This window comes from Pristiophorus japonicus, chromosome 2, assembly GCF_044704955.1.
Source record: "Pristiophorus japonicus isolate sPriJap1 chromosome 2, sPriJap1.hap1, whole genome shotgun sequence".
Lineage (NCBI taxonomy): Eukaryota > Metazoa > Chordata > Chondrichthyes > Pristiophoridae > Pristiophorus > Pristiophorus japonicus.
In genome coordinates this window covers 291,933,992-291,955,720 of record NC_091978.1, presented here as the reverse complement: position 1 = coordinate 291,955,720, position 21,729 = coordinate 291,933,992, and the positions used below count along the sequence as shown (strand labels likewise).

General features: G+C 44.4%; 1 protein-coding gene across 7 annotated transcripts in view; it reads right to left on the bottom strand.

The window, feature by feature from the left end:
- Positions 1-21,729, bottom strand: part of smad1 (SMAD family member 1) — a 142,531-nt gene that overhangs the window by 93,735 nt on the left and 27,067 nt on the right. For all 7 annotated transcript variants that reach the window (XM_070871563.1, XM_070871569.1, XM_070871560.1 and 4 more), the window contains one exon: positions 1,786-2,424. In XM_070871563.1, the coding sequence (XP_070727664.1) occupies positions 1,786-2,185 (400 nt within the window). In that variant the 5' untranslated portion in view covers positions 2,186-2,424. The remainder of the gene's footprint in view (positions 1-1,785; positions 2,425-21,729) is intronic.

Sequence of the window (21,729 nt, the reverse complement as noted above, 5' to 3'; positions counted from 1 at the left end):
CCCTTCCACAGATTAGACCAAAACTGAACACAATATTCCAGGTGGAGCCTCACCAAGGCCCTGTACAACTGCAGTAAAACTTCCCTGCTTCTATACTCAAATCCCCTTGCTATGAAGGCCAACATACCATTTGCCTTCTTCACCACCTGCTGTACCTGCATGCCAACTTTCAAGGACTGATGAACCATGACACCCAGGTCTCGCTGTACCTTCCCTTTTCCTAATCTACCGCCATTCAGATAATATTCTGCCTTCGTGTTTTTGCCCCCAAAGTGGATAACCTCACATTTATCCACATTATACTGCATCTGCCATGTATTTGCCCATTCGCCTAACCTGTCCAAGTCACTCTGCAGCCTCTTAGCGTCCTCCTCACAGCTCACACCGCCACCCAGTTAAGTGTCATCTGCAAACTTGGAGATATTACACTCAATTCCATCATCTAAATCATTACAATATATATTAAAGAGCTGGGGGCATTGGAGGATTAGGAGCCAATGGGCGAGTGGGACTTGATGCAGGATAGGATAGGGCCAGCAGAACTTTGAATGAGCGGTGGGTGAAGGATGGGAGGCTGGCTAGGAGAGTATTTGAATAGTCAAGTCTGGAGATGAAAATTACAGTGTAGACTAGCCAGAAAACTTATTACAAAGTTTGATGTCAGCTGCAACAGCCAAAGCAACATATGAGCAGTCAAACTGAACAAACCAATATTTTACTCGACTACTTCAGGAGCCCTTTAAATAACACTGTTCCCACACATGATTTGTATTCTATTGTAGAACTGAATCGATCAATATAGTTGTTGACACTGGCACTTGGGTCCTGAAACAAGTGCAGAACCCTCAGACATATTAAATAGGCGCCCGCTGATATCACACAAGCACAAAAAATGCCCAAGACGCCCGATCCATGTGAAACCACACCCTAGACTCAGTGATAAACAGGTGGGCAGTGTTGAAAAACACACCCACGTAGTATATTGTACGCATCCCATACTATTTCCAGTGTAACTTAGTGGTTAAAGGAGTAAAATTGTTAACCCTAAGGCACACTGCATCCCATTCAAGCACAAAAATTAAGTTTTGGTTCATAGGAGGCACAACCTGCCGATGGAAACTGCCTTTTATGGCGAACACAGTGTGTTGGGAGAAGGTCCAAACTGTAATAGGCCTATCTTAGCCATTCAAGCAGCTCCATTTGCAAAAGATGTGAGCCTAAAAAAGACAATGCTAATTTTTAATAGGGGATTACAATTTGAAATTGGGAAAAACGTGCTGGCTTGCTACACCTTATTTTGCATAGAGAGAGCCTGAATACATATTTACAGGGATTCTCCCACTCATCCACCTTAACTTTTGTAGAAGAGCCATGCAAACCCTGTAAAAATAACTTATGCCTTTATTCCAGGGCTTCTGCAGTGCTTCCTCCGAAATTAACGTGAATGAGAACCGCTGTGGAAAAACTCCATAGCCCCATAGTATTTAATATAAAATGGGTGCCAAGGAGCAATGATATGCAGGCCTGAGTGTACATTAAGAGTTGTAATCCAGGGGTCTGCTCTAATGAATAAGGCATTTATATCCATAAATTAGCTAGATATAGCATATAATACTACTGTACTATGAAAATCTTGAAAAAAAAGCACCAAAACCAGAATGTAGATTTCAGCTCGGGTACTCATTTCCAACACAGAAAATCCAATTTGCTATTGCACATTTTATTTTTATCATATGCTTTCAGTAATTAACATTCTGTCTAGAATGCAGATTGACAGCCACCTACCAGGACTTTCTACTCGTTTGTAGTGGTATGGATTAATGCAGACCTCTTTCTGCTTTGAGCCAAATGGAAATTCACAGCACTCTAGTGGTTTCAGTTCATGATGACTTTGAAGATCCGGCCAACGCCACACACGACAGTAAATTACATGCGGTAGGCCCTTTCGATGTGATACCTGAAGACGACCATCTAGAGAGCGGGGAATAGTGACACAATTACTAGGCTGGCCCGGACTGCTTAATGCCTTCTCCAATTCCTCCATAGCTCCCTTTTTCTTCTTGAGTTTTTTCACTAGTGCATCAACTGCTTTTTCAGCCCACTTTTCTTCCTCATCTCCTTGCTTCCAGCCCAGTAGGCGTTTCACAGCTGGGCTGGTGAACGAGAACAAGCTTGCCATTGTCATCTCGACCAATTTTTGAAGCCAATAGCAGGGATGCTATTGGGTACAAGAGATTAATAGTAGTTCTGAACAAGTGGTTTTAAAAAGGAGTACTGTTTTAAGCATCAAACCAGTCTTTAGATATGAAATTCTGCTATGAACTTTTGGCAGGATTGTCCCGAAGTCCAGCTTTAAAAAAAATCCATAGGTAAACAGAATCTCAGTTCTGCATTGGAATGTGTTCAGATAGTTTTCTTCTGGATCTAAGAGAAAACGAGAGTGTGGAAAGTTAGGCTAAAAGAAAAATTCATGTTCAACATTAATTATATAATCAGTCTCAACTTGAATACCTCAATGTATTTTCAAGACAGCTTCCACTACTATGTAAAAGGGCTTGGTGCTTACAGTTTAAGTGTAATTTTTTTTGCTAATGAGCTGGAACTGCAGTCATCAAGCTGACAAAACATGAGAATACAAGACTCAACTTGCATAAATTAACTAGATTCAAATTCCATTTTGGTTTCATGCCAATGAAGTATGTCTGTCTATTCAGTTTATTTAAAACACTTAAATGTCCATAACAAAATATATACAGTATTTACACTAGAAATTTTTGGTACTCAGATGCATATATCATACCCAATTACATTACATGCAAGTCTAAAAAGATTTCATGTAGTTTGCTATCCTCTCATCTTTGTCTCCAAAAAAACAAGCAAGAGACCTAATATATTTGTAATCTTTCCACTAAAATTTGCAAAATTTCAAAGAAATGCAAGGAGGTATTTCGGAAAAGGGTTTATACTCGAATTCTTTACAATAGAAATACAATATTTTGACCTTGACTGAACAGCAATGATGAGTCAATCATTCTGGATCAGTACTGACTTTTCTTCCTCTCTCCCAATCCCTGCTTTCCTTATGCCATTCATCAAGCAAGAGGGTATGATCAGTCAGTACTTGTAAGGATTCATTTTGAACCTAGGCTTAGAAAAATGAGTAACTGGTGGATGGTAAAGGGCTTAAAACATTATGACTCCCGCACAATAAATTAGAACGAATACAGCATTTTTAAAAAGCAGAATACAGAATTTAATGGTCTGCAAAGACGATGGGGCAGAAATTCCTCTTGAGGACTTCCCGCGGGCAAAGCACTAAATAATAGACATAAAATATGCACTTAACCGAAGTTGCTGCACCCGCTCGAATTCCCGATCCACAGGCCTCCTCTCTCAATGCATTAAAGCGCATGCTCGTAGGGACGTGCGCAGGAGTCACGTGTGCCCGGACACCAAATCACAGGTAAGTATTTTCTCATTCATTGTAATAGGAGTTTCGTAAGTTACGAAGCTCTCATTACAATGAATGAAAAAAAAACGCACAAACACTACATAAAACATTTAAAAACACCTCACACAATACACTAATAGAAATTAAAGTTTTTATACATATTTTTTAAAGAAAAAAAATTGCCAATTTTAAAAAAAAGTTAGGATCAGGGTTTAAAATAACATTACCTGAGTGGGCAGGGTTTTTAACAAATATGTTTTTTTAATTTTTATTTTAATCATGTTTTTTATAGGTTTTTAAATTCTTATGCCTGTAAAAGTAAGCTACGCGCCTGCTTTTTCAGGCTCAAGATTTTTGACGACATTTGCCGGGCAAGATATGCGTAAATCCCGCAATCTTGCCTGTACAATTGTCCTCGCTCCAGAGATGTCTACAATCTGTCAAGCTCCAGCTTAACAGATCGGAAAAGCCGGTTTTCAGCGCATGCGCATTGCGCGCTGAAAACCAGCTTTTCCAATGCTTTCCCGGGTCCATAAAAACTTCGTACGGGCCCGGGGACGTTGGAACTTTGACAAAGGCACAACTAAACCCCTTTTGCAGTTCCTTTTAGTTGACTAATTATATTCCAAGACAAGATGAATACCAACCAACTGCAAAAGACCAACAAGTCAGAACTCCCTGGGCCAATAAGGACTCGCTAAAATTACTGCTTTCACCAAACTGATCAAAGCACCAGAGGGAGAAAGAGGAAGATAATTTGTGGTTCCAGCAGTGCACTTGATGGTCTGACTGGAATATTCTGGAGCAATATGTCAAGCAATTCAGATGTTAATAATGATTCATTATTATGGACACCAAGTGGTTGAAATTCGGTACCGCCGTTTTGGAGGTGGCGACACTGCCTGAACGCTGATTTTACCACCAGGTGATTATCACCGCCTGAAACTGCCAAATTCAGTTTTACCGTCCAAAGATATGAGAGCAGCACTACAAAAAAAAAAAAGAGGTGCTACGCACACATCCTCGTGCGCCAACGGAGCGGTAGCTCAGGAGGCCTACTGAATTTTCCGACGGTAGGCTGCTGGCATGAGTGTTGAAAAAAAACTGGGGGAAAAGTTTCCGAAATCTTCTAACCCACACCCATACTTCCCCACTGGTATCATTAATACATAAATACTGAAAAAAATTAGTTAACAACTTGATCTCTGGACGATACCGCCCCGAGATCCCGGATGTACCGACGGCTTTTCCAGGCTGTGTAAATGCCTGCGGTAAGGCCACCGTACCTACCTAATTTCACCGTTGCGGCGCTAAGGTGGCGTTGTACGCTCGATGACATCACCATGTGGGTGGCGGTAGAGCATGCAGCCTCTTGGCGCCACCCCCACTGTCCAACTAAATTTCTTGGGAGCAGAGGAACCCGCTCCATGCCAATGGTAAATCCTTAGCCGCCCCTCTTCGGCACTAACTGGTAGCATTGCGAACGGAATTTCAACCTCTAAGATTCTGAAACAAGCCACTTTAGGCTTCTACCTCAAACGGTGGATACAAGGGGTTAATGTGAAAAAAAAAATCCAAGGTCGTGACAATGCTCTGCCTCAACATAGGCTTTACAAACTAGATCACTAAATGCAAATACACTAGTAATAAATCAGTATGGTAAAGTCTATTTAAGGGGTGTGCTTTGGCTCAAGACAGGTTGATTTCCTAATCCAAATTCTCAAAAATAATGAGCGTTAAAGTTTTAAAAAAGAAAGAATTATGGGCTGCCAAAACCTTTAAGCATTGCACTTCAGCCACAAAGAGCCTCAAGCAGCCTGGTAGTTGTTGGTTACGACTTCTGGTCTACTGCAGCACACATTTGAAGAACAGTACATGCAGGAACAAATGTTCTGAGCACAGCATGTGCTTACTTGTTGCAAAAGTTGTGTTTATGGAGCACAGTACATGTTCACATCTACAAACTTAGCGACAGTGATTTGCCCCCAGAGTGCAGTGTCAATGTGTACTTTTAGTTTGACCAACTCTTGAAAAGATTAAAAAATTTTGCAGCCAATTGGAATGGATTGGGCTTTTGCTTTGATTCCCCTAAAATGAACTTGACTATACTGTAATGCTTCCTCTTGATAAACTGCCAAATTGAAATGCTAATCATCCAATCGATGCTTTCACTTATGGCCAGATCCAACATTGGTTGGATCAAACCCAAATTATTCTTCCTTGCGTGCACCACTTGTAAAGATGAATCACTTCCTTGAATCAGAAAGTCAGGATGCACTATCTCGCTGGCAATTGGTGTTTATGTTTCGCTTCAGGAACCAATTAAGGATTTGCATTGCAAATATGAAGTAAGTGATTGTATGCTTTGCTTCTGGTTGTGGTTGCCCTTGATGGCAAAGGCTACAAGAAATGTTCACAATATTAGAAATTCAGGTAAGAGTTCACAATCAGAAATTATGTAGCTGGCTTCTCCAGTCCTCCAAGGAGGTCAAATTTAATGTTGGGGAGAAAAGTAAAGTGACATAATTCTCTCATTCATTCTAATCTCCATGTCACACTCAATATTTTTTTTTAAAATAGCTTGAAGACAAGGGTGGTCAGTCAGGTCCACTAATAACAGAAACAAAAACTTAAAATGTTGGAATTACACAGCAGCTCAGCAAATCCGGGCCGGATGATTGGTGAGGGGGGGCGTTAAAGGGAAGATTGTGGCTGGCCTCTGGACAATCGGCCTGGCCTCCATATGATTTGGGGGGGGGGGGGGGGGGAAAGAGAGAAAGAGAAGAGCAGGGCCGGCATCGGCATCATAGGTGTGAGGGGCAGGGGGGCTATCAGGTTGATAATCTGAGGCCTTATGAGGGGGTCTATGATCGCAGGTGGTGGGTTCGGCAGGGACTGTAGATCCAGGAGGAAGGTGTAACTGCTGGGTTTTACGAAGTGTGTAAAACCAACCAGCTACATTTCAAAACAAAATGGAAGTTAAAGAGGCTTCCAGCCTCATTAAAATATTTAAATAGACATCACGCCTCCTGGTTGGCCGCTCCCATTAAAACGGAAGATGGGTTGAGGTCGGGATTCCAATTTTGGAATAATTAAACCCCCATGTTCCGAACCTACCTGTTTTTTTTAAAGATTAAAATTTCCCCCATTGTTTCTTCCTTTCTTTCTCCCCCTCCATGGTCAGGAGAAATGGGAAAGGAAAATAGTTATCAACTGTGAACTAAATTTTGTGAGCTTATAACTGGAAATTTTAAAAGTAAATCAAGTACTCATTTCTCAGTTGTAGAGGTTGAGTTCTCCTTTAAAATACTTCTGACTAACAAGGATCATCTGTGTACAATGGCAGAGAGCAAGTGAACAGTAATCTACAAGGGTATGGGATACCCAGCTGCAATACTTTCATTCGATAGGCACTTGTACTGTCTTCATACTAGTTACCACAAAGCAATTACCCCTCCCCTAACTACATTTGCACATGAAATATTCATGATGTAAAAGGAGCCTAGATCTATGCCCAGCTGCCACCAGAAATGGCTGGCTATTTAATTACAGCAGAGACTGATGCCAAAACAGTCATAAAAGCCCAGAAACTTTATTTAATTTCAAGTTAGATATACAATGAGATTTACGTGTAGCAAATATAAAAAACACATTTTTATTTCATACAAACTAAGCACATTATCTTTTCTTTAAAATTGCTTTCCTGGAGAGCCAGGATGATAAACATCTATTAACCAATAAGTACAACAAAAGCTTTTATCAGTTGAAAATACCACAATTATGGTCTATTGTACTTAAATAAATATGAGCTGCAGAACAAATTATTTCAGGAGCACAAGAATAGTTTAATTTCATTTATTCCGTGCTGAATGGGATAAATTCAGAACAGATCTAGCAGCTCAAAACTGGACATCCATGAGACGCGATAGGCCATCAGCAGAATAGTATTCCTCCACAATCTGTAATGTCATGGCCCAGCATATCCCTCTACCATTATCAAGCCAGGGGACCAACCCTGGTTCAGTGTAGAAGAGCATGCCAAGAGCAGTACCAGGTGTACCTATAAATGAGGTGCCAACCTGGAGAAGCTGTAACAGAGGACAACATGCATGCTAAAAAGCAGAAGCAGTATGCTATAAACAGAGCTAAGCAATCCCACAATCAACGGATCAGATCAAAGCTCTGAAGTCCTGCTACATCCAGCCGTAAATGGTGGTGGACCATTAAAAAACTAACAGGAGGAATATCCCCATTCTCAATGATGGCAGAGCCCAGCACGTGCGTACGAAAGGCAAGACCTAGGCGTTTGCAACCATCTTCAGCCAGAATGTCGAGTGGATGATCCATACCAGCCTCCTCCCGAGGTCTCTACAATCACAGAAGCCAGTCTTCATCCAATTCTCGCGATATGAAAAAACACTGGATACAGCAAAGGCTATGGGCCTAAGCAACTTCCCAGCTGTCGTGCTGAAGACTTGCGCTCCAGAACTAGCCGCACCTCTAGCCAGGCTGTTCCAGTACAGCAACAAAACTGGCATCTATCGACAATGTGGAAAACTGCCCAGCTACGACCAGTCCACAAAAAGCAGGACAAATCCAATCCAGCCAATTACCACCCCATCAGTCTACTCTCAATCAGCAGCAAAGTGATGGAAGATGTCGTCGTGAGTGTTATCAAGCAGCACTTACTCACCAATAACCTTCTCACCGATGCTCAGTTTGGGTTCCACCAGGACCACTCGGCTCCAACCTCATTACAGCTTTGGTCCAAACATAGAAAATGAGCTGAGAGTGACTGCTGAAGTCAATGGAAATCAGGGGAAAACTCTCCACTGGCTGGCACAAAGGAAGATGGTTATGGTGGTGGTTGGATGCCAATCACCCCAGCCCCAAGATATTGCTGCAGGAATTCCTCAGGGCAGTGCCCTAAGCCCAACCATCTTCAGCTGCTTCAATGGTGACCTTCCCTCCATCATAAGGTCAGAAGTGGGGAAGTTCGCCCATGACTGCAGCGTTCAGTGCCATTCGCAACTCCTCATTGAAACATACAAGATTCTGAAGCGGATTGATAGGTTAAATGCTGAGAGGTTGTTTCCCCTGGCTGGAGTGTCTAGAACTAGGGAGCACAGCCTTAGAATAAGGGGTAGGTCATTTAAGACCGATAAGGAGGCATTTCTTCATTCAGAGGGTTGTGAATCTTTGGAATTCTCTTCTCCAGAGGGCTGTGTAAGCTGATTCTCTGAATATATTCAAGGCAGAGATAGATAGATTTTTGGAGTCTAGGGGAATCAAGCGATATGGCAATCAGGCAGGAAAGTGAAGTTGAGGTCGATGATCAGCCATGATCGTATTGAATGGCGGAGCAGGCTCGAAGGGCCTACCCCTGCTCCTATTTCTTATATTCTTTTAATGAATCAGTCCATGCCCGCATGCAGCAAGACCTGAACGACATTCAGGCTTGGGCCGATAAGTGGCAAGTAACATTCGGGCCACACAAGTGCCAGGCAATGACTATGTCCAACAAGTTAAGAATCTAACCACCTCCCCTTGACATTCAACAGCATTACCATCGCCGAATCCCCCATCAATAACCTGGAGTCGCTATTGATCATAAACTCAACTGGACCAGCCACAAATACTGTGGCAACAAGAGGTCAGAGGCTGGGTATTCTGCAGAAAGTCTCTCACCCTGACTCCCCAAAGCCTTTCCACCATCTACAAGGCATAAGACAGGAGTGGAATGGAATACTCTCCACTTGCCTGGATAAGTGCAGCTCCAACAACAGTCAAGAAGCTCAATACCATCCAGAACAAAGCAGCCCGCTTGATTGGCACCCCATCCACCAACTTGAACATACACTCCCTCCACCACTGGTGACAAGTAGGCTGCAGTGTGTACCGTCCACAAGATGCACTGCAGCAACTCACCAAGGCTTCTTCGACAGTACCTCTCAAACCTGCAATCACTACCACCTAGAAGGACAAGGGCAGCAGGCACATGGGAACACCACCTCCTCCAAGTTCCCCTCCAAGTCACACACCATCCTGACTTGGAAATATATCGCCGTTCCTTCATCATTGCTGGGTCAAAATCTTGGAACTCCCTCCCTAATAGCACTGTGGGAGTACCTTCACCACACAAACTGCAGTGGTTCAAGGGCAATTAGGGAGGGGCAATAAATGCTGGCTTTACCAGCGATGCCCATATCCCATGAACAAATAAAAAATGTGAAGGAAGTATTAGTAACACTCAGCCACAAGTGATGCAGTAGAGCTTAGTTACTTCTTCAGTTTTATGCAATATGCAAACCTGCTGAAAGGAGGGAGCAATAAATTGTGTGCAACTGAATACGCCAATCAAATTATTGACCTCCTTTCGTGGTTCAGCTCATCAGGGCGGAGTAGTTGAGCCCTATTGACCAAGGTGATGCACTGTTTAATCCCGCACTTTCCAAAAGTTATAGAATCATAGAATGGTTACAGCACAGAAGGCATTCGGCCCATCGAGACCTTGCCAGTTAGAACACCTTAAAATCTACCTCTTTGACCAAGCTTTTGGTCACCTGCCCCAATATCTTGAGACTCTGTCAAATTTTGTTTGATAACGCTCCTGTGAAGTGCCTTGGCAGACTTCACTATGTTAAAGGTATTATATAAATTAAAGTTATTATTGTTGTTGAGGAAGTAGGCCTATAACAAGTCTAAGCTCCTTGGTGGGGAGGGGCAAGAGGGGAAAAAAAAAAAAATCAGCCAGGAAAGAAAAGGGGAGAAAAAGGGGAAAATAGTAATGAGTCAGCAAAGTGAGATCAATGAGTTAAAGTAACCACAGAGAAGTTTATAACCAAAATGTACAGCAAGGAAGAAGTATAAAGAATAGCAAGCCTTGTTGTATTCTTTGAAAACATTGCTACCAATTTACTCCTTTCGTGAAGAGTTCATTTTTGTTTGGGCACCCAATCACTTGTTATTGCCCAAGTAGTCATATTTTCACTCCCTCCTTCAACAGAGGCTATTTGACTGCAGGGTTCAAGATAAACAAATTCAATCCTGTCTTCACCCAATGCTCATACAAGGAGTGCTGCTGACAATCAGGAGCAAGAACCGTAGTCCATTTTTCTCCTCTACCCCTCCCCTGCCCCAATTTAGAGTTTGAGGTCAATATTAGTGCTCCAGCTGATATCAACTAATAGCACTCTAGGAATCAAACAAGGGAACTTGGTAGTCTGTGGATATCAGTTACTCATGAGATAAACTTTATAAGCCATCGCTGAGGCCCTGAATATAGTCTTTTTTAAATGCCAAGTGAAAATAATTACTTCAAATTAATTGTAAATTTCTCCAGGATGAAAATCAATGCAATAGTTCAACATCAAGACAAGCAGTTCATTATCTTTCTTTCAGTACTGACTTTGTGAAAACTTGCCATTTTGGTATTACAAGATTAAATATTAACTGATCAAAACAAGCCTCATCCCACAGAAATACAACAAACAATGCACAATTAAAACAAACAGATGATAATTCTACCTACATAAACAGAGCGGGCAATCATCTTTGGGAGGGAGCAAGCAATGAGCAACGGTACATGAAGGTAAAATATGTTCCAAAGCTTACCAGCACGCAAGGAACCATCATATGCGCTATGTGAGCAACTTTCCATGGTGTAATGTGATTTATACTTCCATTACTAACAAAAGAACCATATTTCTGTCCCATTACATTTTTCTATTGTTGCATAATGCTTAAGGGAACATTCTATGTGGAATTGTGTCTTGTCATCATTTCCTCCCCAACAGAAACAATGGAATTTCATTGTAGTGTAGAAATCGTCAGCTGCAGAGAACATTGGTAGAATTTCAAATCAGATCCATTCTTTTATTCATCCCAAAGATTTATCAAAGTTTAATCCAAAATATAGGTGGCACCACTTGGTAATGGGTGTCAGAGAGACAGGCGATGAGAGAGGGGGAGCCCTCATTGCGTGTCACAAGCGCGCCAGCCAGACAGACACACAACTACAGCCAACCAGCCAGACAACGTTCCGTGTCTGCTAAAGTCACCCCGCAAAAAAAACCTCGACCCCTCTGTCCATGCAAACTTCTCTTTCCTCTCCCAAGTCCTTTAACATGTTGTCGCCACCCAAATCCTTGCCCATTTTCCCCGCCCCGCCACAGCACTGAAACGGCCCTCATCAAGGTCACAAATTACATCCGATAGGTCTGTGACCATGGTAAATTGTCCCTCCTCATCCTTCTCGACCTGTCTGCAAGCTTTGACGCGGTTTACCACACCATCCTCTTCCAATGTCTCTCTTCAGTTATCCACCTGCCCTCGCTAGGTTCCATTCCTATCTATCCAGTCATAGCCACAGAATCACACGCAATGGTTTCTCTTCCCGCTCCTTCACCATTAACTCTGGAGGCCCCAGAAACTATCTTTGGGCCCCTCCTATTTCTCATCTAAATCATCCAAAAACGTATCACCACCACTTCTTTCGACCCCTCCACTGTCTGCTGTCAGGCTGCTTGTCCGACATCCCGTACTGGACAAGCAGAAATTTCCTCTAATTAAATATTGGAAGGACCAAAACCATTGTCTTCAGTCCTTGCCATGAACACCTTTCCCCAGCCACTGACTCCATCTCTCTCCCTGATCACCGAGGCTGAACCAGACTGTTTGCAACCTTGGTGTCCTATGTGACCCGGAGATCAACTTCCAACCCCACATCGTCTCCATCACCATGACCACTTACTTCCACCTCGAACATTGCCCGTCTCAGATCATCTGCCGCTGAAATCCATGCCTTTGTTACCTCTAGACTCGACTAATCCAATGCTGTACTGGCTGACTCCCACCTCACCCTCCAAAATTCTACTGTCCGTATCCCCTAACTCGGACCAAGTCCTGTTCACCCATCACCCCTGTGCTCACTGGCCTACAATGGTTCAGAGTCCAGCAAGTCATCAATTTTTAAAATTTTCATCCTCGTTATCAAATGCCTCCATGGCCTCACCCCTCCCTACCCCACAATGCTCAGATCGCTGCACTTCTCAAATACCAAGGTCTTGCGCATCCCCGATTTTCATCGCTCCATCATTGATAGCAGTTTCCTCAGCTGCCTAGGTCAAGCTCTGGAATTCTCTTCCTAAACTTCTCTACCTCTCTCCTCCTTTAAGACATTCCTTAAAACCCATCTCTTTGACCAAGCTTTTGCTCACCTGTCCCAATAGCTCATGTAGTTCAATGTAAAATTTTGTTTTAACACTTCTGCGAAGCGCCTCGAGATGTTTTACTACATTAAAGGCGCTATATAAATGAAAGTTACTGCTGCTGTTTTCAACTAGGTTAAAGAGACACTAGGTAATGTGTGATAAAAGAGTGTACAAGAATTGATTGTGTTCAACTATGAAGTGTTTGAGGTTACTCAAGTGCTACCTGATGTTCTTTTGGGTTAGCACCAACTCACATTTATATAGCAGTGTTTCATGTATAACCCAACCCAAGCAGGAGTTCACTGAAGGCGTACTCAAAAGTTGTGAAGAGGGTCTTGAAGTAAGGGAGAGATGTAGCAAGACTGAGGAGCTTGGAAGGAGCAATGCAAAGCAGGCCAGAGTTGCATTTAAAGTTGGAGGAGGTTATAGGAGGTAGGGATGTGCCAGATCTTTGAGAAATTTAAATTCAATGTCCATGTCCTGGTCTGTACAGTTTGTTGGGATGGGAAGCCAATGGAGGTAGGAAAGGATAGGGATGATAGGGAAGCAAATAGTGACATCTCAAAATAATGGCTGAGACCCAGCTGAAATGCAAGTGGCTCACCATCCAAGTTTCCCTGGTTCAATATTTGCTTGTTGCCACAGCATTGCTCTATGATTTGCTGTTGGGAAGAAATTAAACGCATCCCATTATTTCATGGTAGTTTGAGTTTTTTTGTTCAAAATGGCCACCTTTACGCCATTTAAAACATCTCTACTGTTGCATTCATAAAAAGTAAAAGGTGACTACAAAGACCTTAGTTTCTGGTAACAGCAACAACTTGCATTTAACTAGCAGCTTTTATGTAGAATAGCATCCTAAGGCACCTCACAGGTGTCAGCCAGAGCCAAAAGAGGAAAGATTAAAAGGGCTGGCCAAAACCTTGGTCAAAGATGTGGGTTTTAAAGAGGGAGTGGTAAAGGAAGAGGGAGGAGGAGAGGCAGTGGGGGTTTACAGAGTCAACTCCAGAGAATAGGGCTTGGGTAGATGAAGACATGGCTGTCAATTGGGGGGAGGGTTCATAGGGCTGAAAGACATTACAAACATATGGAAGGATGAGACCATAGTCAAGGATGCAGCCTTGGTGAATTCTGGAGGTGACTGTGCAGGAGTGGGAAGAGGAGGCACTGCTAGAGATGGCCCGAATACAATTATATAGGCAAGCCAAAGCCAGTCTCACGGAGCTGGATGAAGAATGAGGTGTAAAGACTACAGAGAGGTTAAGAACAAGGAGGGGTAATGCATCACGGTCACAGGTGAGTAATTATGAAGGGTTTTGATTTGCAATAAAGTGTTGCATTTGAACATTCTATTGACTGGTATAAAAAGCAGAGATTATTCAGAGTCGCTATTAGAACTGCAAGCTCATTTAATTAAATGGCTCCCAAACACAACCCTTTAAAACAAAAATGGAAATCCTGGATAGTGGCTCCAACTTAAAACTCAGTTGAGGTGCAAAGCCTGCAACTTTTGGTTATCTCCAAAAAGAAACATTTAGTACAGGATTTCTACAAGGCCTGTGATCAAATATAACCCTTTAAAATGTCAATTTTATAAATACACAAACCACTCCTTTAAATGGTATAAAGAACTTAGTCAAATAAAATGTTCTAATAGGATTTTGCTAAATTCTTTACAAGTCATAACACATTAAGGATTTTTTGATGAATTAAACTGCTTGCAGGTGAGACTGTAGTGATAGAACAGATGCACTGCAACCTCGAAGTTTCATAATTACTTTTGGCAAGCTTATTTAAAAATACACTGCAGCCTTCTAAATCTACATACCTGTATAGCCTTCAGACAAATATCCAGATGCAATGGAATTTAGCCAGCTATTTCCTGTTAAAATGCAGTCATCTGCTCAACTCATTTTTAGTACATTTGGTACAAGATTCCTTTCCCAATGACTTATCCATTTTAAATCAACTTCATAAATTAATCAGTCTCTGCATACTTGGAATGCTTCTAAAACACATGGAACACTGCAAGAAAAATTGATCTTCAGCTCAACATTCAAGTCTCCTCCACTTCTAAAAATTCTAAATGAATCTCAGTGCTTGATCAAACCATAACCTGTATGGAAACGGCCCCTTCCCATCTTTTCCTGAGCAGTTTTTCCACCTTCATATAACTAGAGTAAAAATATAGCTCACGTGATGGAGGTTCAGTATTCCAAGTACAATCAGTTTAAGTAGTCCTACTTACAACAGATGCACATGAAAACTTACAGCAATCAACTGGAACTCTAGTCCAATGTGCTGGAGCTACTAGTGCTTTTGAATCTGCCCCATTTAGATTGAGCGCCACCAACAGCAAAATAAATAATTGCACCATAATCCCATGCATGCAAGGAACAAATGTCGCAAGTACAGTTGATCACATCAATAAATATTAAGATTTCAAGATATATTTTTGCAGTTACACAAAGACAGCTGTTAGATCAATAATAAAACTGGTTTCTGTAAAACTAAATTGCCCTGCCTTATTGAAACTCTTTGAATGGTAACTCATGATGCAACAAATGAAATAGAGATTATCTAGATGAGATTACAACATCTACTGTTCTAATCTCATTGTTGAGTTCTTATCAACACTTTATCATGACCAAGTGGAATAGAAAACTAAATCAATGAGTCATCATTCTGGATTTTTCTTTAACAAATTAAACTTTCATTGAGAAAAGTACTTCAATTCTCTAATCTCAACAACTAGTGACCAACAATTAATCACAAAGCCGTGATTATGCACAAAGGGCCAGACAGCTTTAAACCATGAAAGCAAAACATGTCATTTATAACCGTTATCTAAAAAGAATACATCAGACTTGCGCTTTTGAATTATGGGTGGGATTCCAAAGAGGTCACACAACCCTAGAATCTAAAATGCTGGGGTGCGGGGGGTGTCAAGGGAAAGAAAGGACAGAAAGAGGAAAGAGAAGTTATATGATGCCTTTCGCAAACTCAAGGTTCCTCAATTACAGCCAATTCCTTTTGAAGTATATTGTTCTGTAAGCAAATGCAACAGCTGGTTTGCAGAAAACAGGACCCACAAACAATAATGAGACAAATGAACAGTTAATTTGTATTGATGGTATCTGGCAGGTGAATTACCTGCTCTTCAAAAAAAAATGCCATTACCTTTTTGTTGATAAAACCACCCAAATGTGCAGTTTAATTCCACATCCAAAAGACAGCTCCACTAGACAATTCAACACTATCTTGGTACTGCTGCCGAGATTTGATGCTCAAATCCTGGTGTTGAGCTTGAACATACACCCTTTTGATTCAAAGCCAAAAGTACCAGGCTGACACTTAGAGAAGTAGTCTAGTCTAAGAATAGACATTGTACAGTACATTAGACATTTCCTACATTACAACAGTGGCTACACTCTAAAAGCACTTCATTGGCTGTAAAGCGCTTTGAGACATCTGGTGGTGGCGAAAGGCGCTATATAAATCCAAGTCTTTCTTTCTTAAAACTCCCCCAATGCATCAATTGGAAGTGCTGCCAACAGCCTATCATGCCTACTCATAAAAGTCACTGAAAACAGACTGTTTTCTCCATCTGTTCCTAGATAGCTTCAGACATTGTTTTAAAGCCTCGTCACCTAGCTTATGGTAGGGCAGCAGGTGTGGGCAGTGTTCATGTCAAAATTCTAAAAGCTGCTCTAGGCAAGGCTTTGGGTGGAGAACAATGCAGGGAACCACCAACTTGCCTTGGAGCTGGTGAAAATAATTTTATTTGAGGTACGCACACCCTCTGTATTCCAGAGTGCAGCTGTAGTTTCTTCTGCAAGATCCTAGTGAGACAAAGATTTATCTAGGAATGGAGGCCCACAAAGTAACTAGAAAGAGACAAGCTGCAAAATGTGTAATGCACATTATAGCTTTATAATCCATCAAAAAAACTCAAGGAAAGCCCACTTACATTGCTTTCATTGATTTTTGTAAGACTTTTGAGCTAGCAATTTGAAGTTAGAAAGCTACACAGATTTGTCCAAGGGTAGATGAGGGAAACTCATTGAACCTCTCTTGAAAAATAGAAATGAGGCAAGGTTTTCCTATTCAATTTAGGAGTTTCTGTTTCAGGCATTTCTGAAAGTACTTCCAACAGAGCCTTTCATTTGATAGTGGTATTGGATGACTCAGCTGGGATTCTACCATCTTGAATAGACTCACCAGGAGAATGTGGCAGGTGTTGCCAAATACAGTATGATTTTGCATTGATGGGAGAAACAAGAGACAGTTTTCCTGTTTATAAATGGGGGTCCTAATGAATAGTCCTTCATAATGGTGTTGAGAAGGGATGAAGAAAACTTAGGTCTTCCTCATCTTTCTGTAATGACAGAAAACCCCAAAGAAGATTATACACATTTCCAAACAATTCTCCTGCATGGCTGAGAATTCAGAAGCTTACAACAGAAGAGCTTCCTCTAGCTTACATACAAGATCCAGGACCAAGCTACAAGATGGATTTGTGGCAAAGGAGAAAACATCTGCAGGGAAGGAGGGCTCTAAACTGTACAGATGAGTCATAAAGTCGCTGGAAGGTGTGTTATACCTACCAGCTGGTAGGCATCTTTGTTGCAGCCCAATTAGTCCCTCACCTCCACCTTGGATACCCTTGTTTCTAGCAAAATCTAATCCCAGCTGTTGCCTCTGGCATTTCCCCCCTACCCCCACGCCACTACCTCGTGGGCCACCACGACCTGCGAGAGGACACCACTGCAGGTCGGGAGTATAAGAGCTGGAGCGCCAGGCCCCTGCAACATCGTGGGCCACCACGACCTGCGAGAGGACACCACCGCAGGTCGGGAGTATAAGAGCTGGAGCCGCTGCAGCTTCCAGCGCAAGCCGACACAAATGTGCGACGGCTTTGAGGTGGGCGACTGGATGATGTCATCAGGATCCAGGTCTCTGTTTGGAGAGTGGGCAGAAGCATCGGCGGCGCCCTGGCACGGAGGAGGAGCGGCGAGGGATCGTGGAGGAGGAGCGGCGAATGAGGGTATGGGGCCCAGGGGCAGCACAGGCCAGTGCACACTGCGATGTGTGCGCGCACTCGGTCCGTGCAGCAGAGCAGCTCTCCAGTCGTCCTGGTTTACCCTTGCCACTGGATAAAGGCCTAGCTCTGTCGAACCCGTGTGGTGGCTAATGTGCAACGGTCATTCCACGTTAAAAAATCCACGCACACGCATCTTCCATCCTTCAATTGGAGTTCAGGACTGGAACATCGAGTCCTTCATTGAAACATCTGTGAGCTCATGTGGAAGCAAGTCATCCTTGTTCGAGGGACCGCCTATGATGATGACCTCGAGTCCAACGAGCACACATGAGCGCATGTGACCAAGTAGCTTAGTCAGCCATTGCCCAATCTGGCCCTACCACATCATCCTACAGGCCTTGCCCTCCTCTACCAAAATGGCACCCTTCTCCAGGATCATCCTGGAGCCCCAGATAACACCAAGCTCCTTTTTGTCACTATAAACAGCCTCCTTAAACCCCTCCTTGCTTACAGGTTTAGCAGTTCGCGTATTTCTTCATTTCCTAGATTGAGAAAATCTTTTCAGCTGTCTCTATTGCTTCCTTTCCTTACCCATCCCAATAAATCAAGCCTTTTCCCAGTCCCATCAGCACCCTAGCCCTTTCCAATTTCTGTATCTCCCTTCCACCCGCTACAAGTTCAAAAGAGCTAGCTCCAGCTCCCTCCACATTAAACCATCACGCAACTTTCATAGAAACATAGAAAATAGGTGGAGTAGGCCATTCGGCCCTTCGAGCCTGCACCACCATTCAATAAGATCATAGCTGATCATTCCCTCAGTATCCCTTTCCTGCTTTCTCTCCATACCCCTTGATCCCCTTAGCCGTAAGGGCCATATCTAACTCCCTCTTGAATATATCCAATTAACTGGCATCAATAAAACTCTGCGGCAGGGAATTCCACAGGCTAACAACTCTGAGTGAAGATGTTTCTCCTCATCTCAGTCCTAAATGGCCTACCCCTTATCCTAAGACTGTGTGCCCTTGTTCTGGACTTCCCCAACGTCGGGAACATTCTTTCTGCATCTAACCTGTCCTGTCAGAATCTTATATGTTTCTGATAGCCCCTCTCATCCTTCTAAACTCCAATGTATGAAGGCCCAGTTGATCCAGTCTCCTCTCATATGTCAGTCCTTCGCTGCACTCCCTTAATAGCAAGAACGTCCTTCCTCCGATTAGGAGACCAAAACTAAACACAATATTCCAGGTGAGGCCTCACCAAGGCCCTGAACAACTGCAGTAAGACATCCCTGCTCCTATACTCAAATCCCCTAGCTATGAAGGCCAACATACCATTTGCCTTCTTCACCGTGTGCTGTACCTGTATGCCAACTTTCAATGACTGATGAACCATGACACCCAGGTCTCGTTGCACCTCCCCTTCTCCTAATCTGCCGCCATTCAGATAATATTCTGTCTTTGCGTTTTTGCCCCCAAAGTGGATAACCCCACATTTATCCACATTATACTGCATCTGCCATGCATTTGCCCACTCACCTAACCTGTCCAAGTCACCCTGCAGCCTCTTAGCATCCGCCTCACAGCTCTCACCACCCCCCCGTTTAGTGTCATCTGCAAACTTGGAGATATTACACTCAATTTCTTCATTCAAATCATTGATGTATATTGTAAAGAGCTGGGGTCCCAGCACTGAGCCCTGCAGCACTACACTAGTCACTGCCTGCCATTCTGAAAAGGACCCGTTTATCCCGACTCTCTGCTTCCTGTCTGCCAACCAGTTCTCTATCCACGTCAGCATATTACCCCCAATATCATGTGCTTTGATTTTGCACACCAATCTCTTATGTGGGACCTTGTCAAAAGCCTTTTGAAAGTCCAAATACACCACATCAACTGGTTCTCCCTTGTCCACTCTACTAGTTGCATGCTCAAAAAATTCGAGAAGATTTTTCAAGCATGATTTCCCCTTCATAAATCCATGCTGACTTGGACTGATCCTGTCACTGCTTTCCAAATGTGCTACTATTTCATCCTTAGTAATTGACTCCAACATTTTCCCCACTACGGATGTCAAGCTAACCAGTCTATAATTACCCGCTTTCTCTCTCCCTCCATTTTTAAAAAGTGGTGTTACATTAGCTACCCTCCAGTCCATAGGAACTGACCCAGAGTCGATAGACTGTTGGAAAATGATCACCAATGCATTCACTGGCCCCAAGTTTCCACATGATTTGCTCCTGATTTTTTAGGAGCAACTGGTGTAGAATGGAGTATCTTAGAAATCGGAATTCTCGTCATTTAGTTTGCTCCAGTTCTAGTCAGTTAGAACAGTTTCACTTTGAAACAGAATTTTTTTTTCAAAGGGGGGGCGTGTCTGGCCACTTACGCCTGTTTTCAAAGTTTCGTCAGTGAAAACTTACTCCAAACTAACTTAGAATGCAGTAAGTAATGATTTTTGTACGCTCGAAAAAACCTTGTCTACACTTTAGAAAATTAGGCGTAGGTTACAAATCAGGCGTAGGGAATGGTGGGGGGGGGGGGGGGGGAGGGAGGGTTTAAAGGGAAGTTTACAAACATTAAACACTTCAGTTTTACAAATAAAGAGCCATCATCAATAATAAATACATCAATAAATCAACCAATAAATCAAAAAAAAAAATTAATAAAACATTTTCTACTTACCGACTGCAGCACCGGGAGCCTCCAACAGCATGCTGGGATGCCCTCCCCCCCACACTCCAGTGTGTCTCTGTCAGTGTCTCTCATTCTCTGTCTGTCAGTGTCTCGGGGGGGCGGGGGAAGGAGATGGGGGGGGGGGGCGAGGGAAAAGGAAGGAGATGGGGGGGGGGGGGGGAAGGAGGGAAGGAGATGGGGGGGGGGGGAAGGAGGGAAGGAGATGGGGGAGGGGGAAGGAGGGAAGGAGATGGGGGAGGGGGAAGGAGGGAAGGAGATGGGGGAGGGGGAAGGAGGGAAGGAGATGGGGGGGGGGGGAAGGAAGGAAGGAAGGAAGGAAGGAAGGAAGGAAGGAGATGGGGGGGGGGAAGGAAGGAAGGAAGGAAGGAAGGAAGGAAGGAAGGAAGGAAGGAAGGAAGGAAGGAAGGAAGGGGGGAAGGGGGGAAGGAGATGGGGGTGGGGGTGGGGGTGGGGGGGAAGGAGGTGGGGGTGGGGGGGAAGGAGGTGGGGGTGGGGGTGGGGGTGGGGGTGGGGGGGGAAGGAGATGGGGGTGGGGGTGGGGGGGAAGGAGATGGGGGTGGGGGTGGGGGGGGAAGGAGATGGGGGTGGGGGTGGGGGGGGAAGGAGATGGGGGTGGGGGTGGGGGGGAAGGAGATGGGGGTGGGGGTGGGGGGGAAGGAGATGGGGGTGGGGGTGGGGGGGGAAGGAGATGGGGGTGGGGGTGGGGGGGAAGGAGATGGGGGTGGGGGTGGGGGGGAAGGAGATGGGGGTGGGGGTGGGGGGGAAGGAGATGGGGGTGGGGGTGGGGGGGAAGGAGATGGGGGTGGGGGGGGTGGGGGGGAAGGAGATGGGGGTGGGGGTGGGGGGGAAGGAGATGGGGGTGGGGGTGGGGGGGAAGGAGATGGGGGTGGGGGGGGGAAGGAGATGGGGGTGGGGGGTGGGGGGGGGAAGGAGGTGGGGGTGGGGGTGGGGGGAAGGAGATGGGGGTGGGGGTGGGGGGGAAGGAGATGGGGGTGGGGGTGGGGGGGAAGGAGATGGGGGTGGGGGTGGGGGGGGAAGGAGATGGGGGTGGGGGGAAGGAGATGGGGGTGGGGGGAAGGAGATGGGGGTGGGGGTGGGGGGGGAAGGAGATGGGGGTGGGGGTGGGGGGAAGGAGATGGGGGTGGGGGTGGGGGAAGGAGATGGGGGTGGGGGTGGGGGGAAGGAGATGGGGGGGTGGGGGGAAGGAGATGGGGGTGGGGGTGGGGGGAAGGAGATGGGGGTGGGGGTGGGGGGAAGGAGATGGGGGTGGGGGAAGGAGATGGGGGTGGGGGTGGGGAAGGAGATGGGGGGAAGGAGATGGGGTGGGGG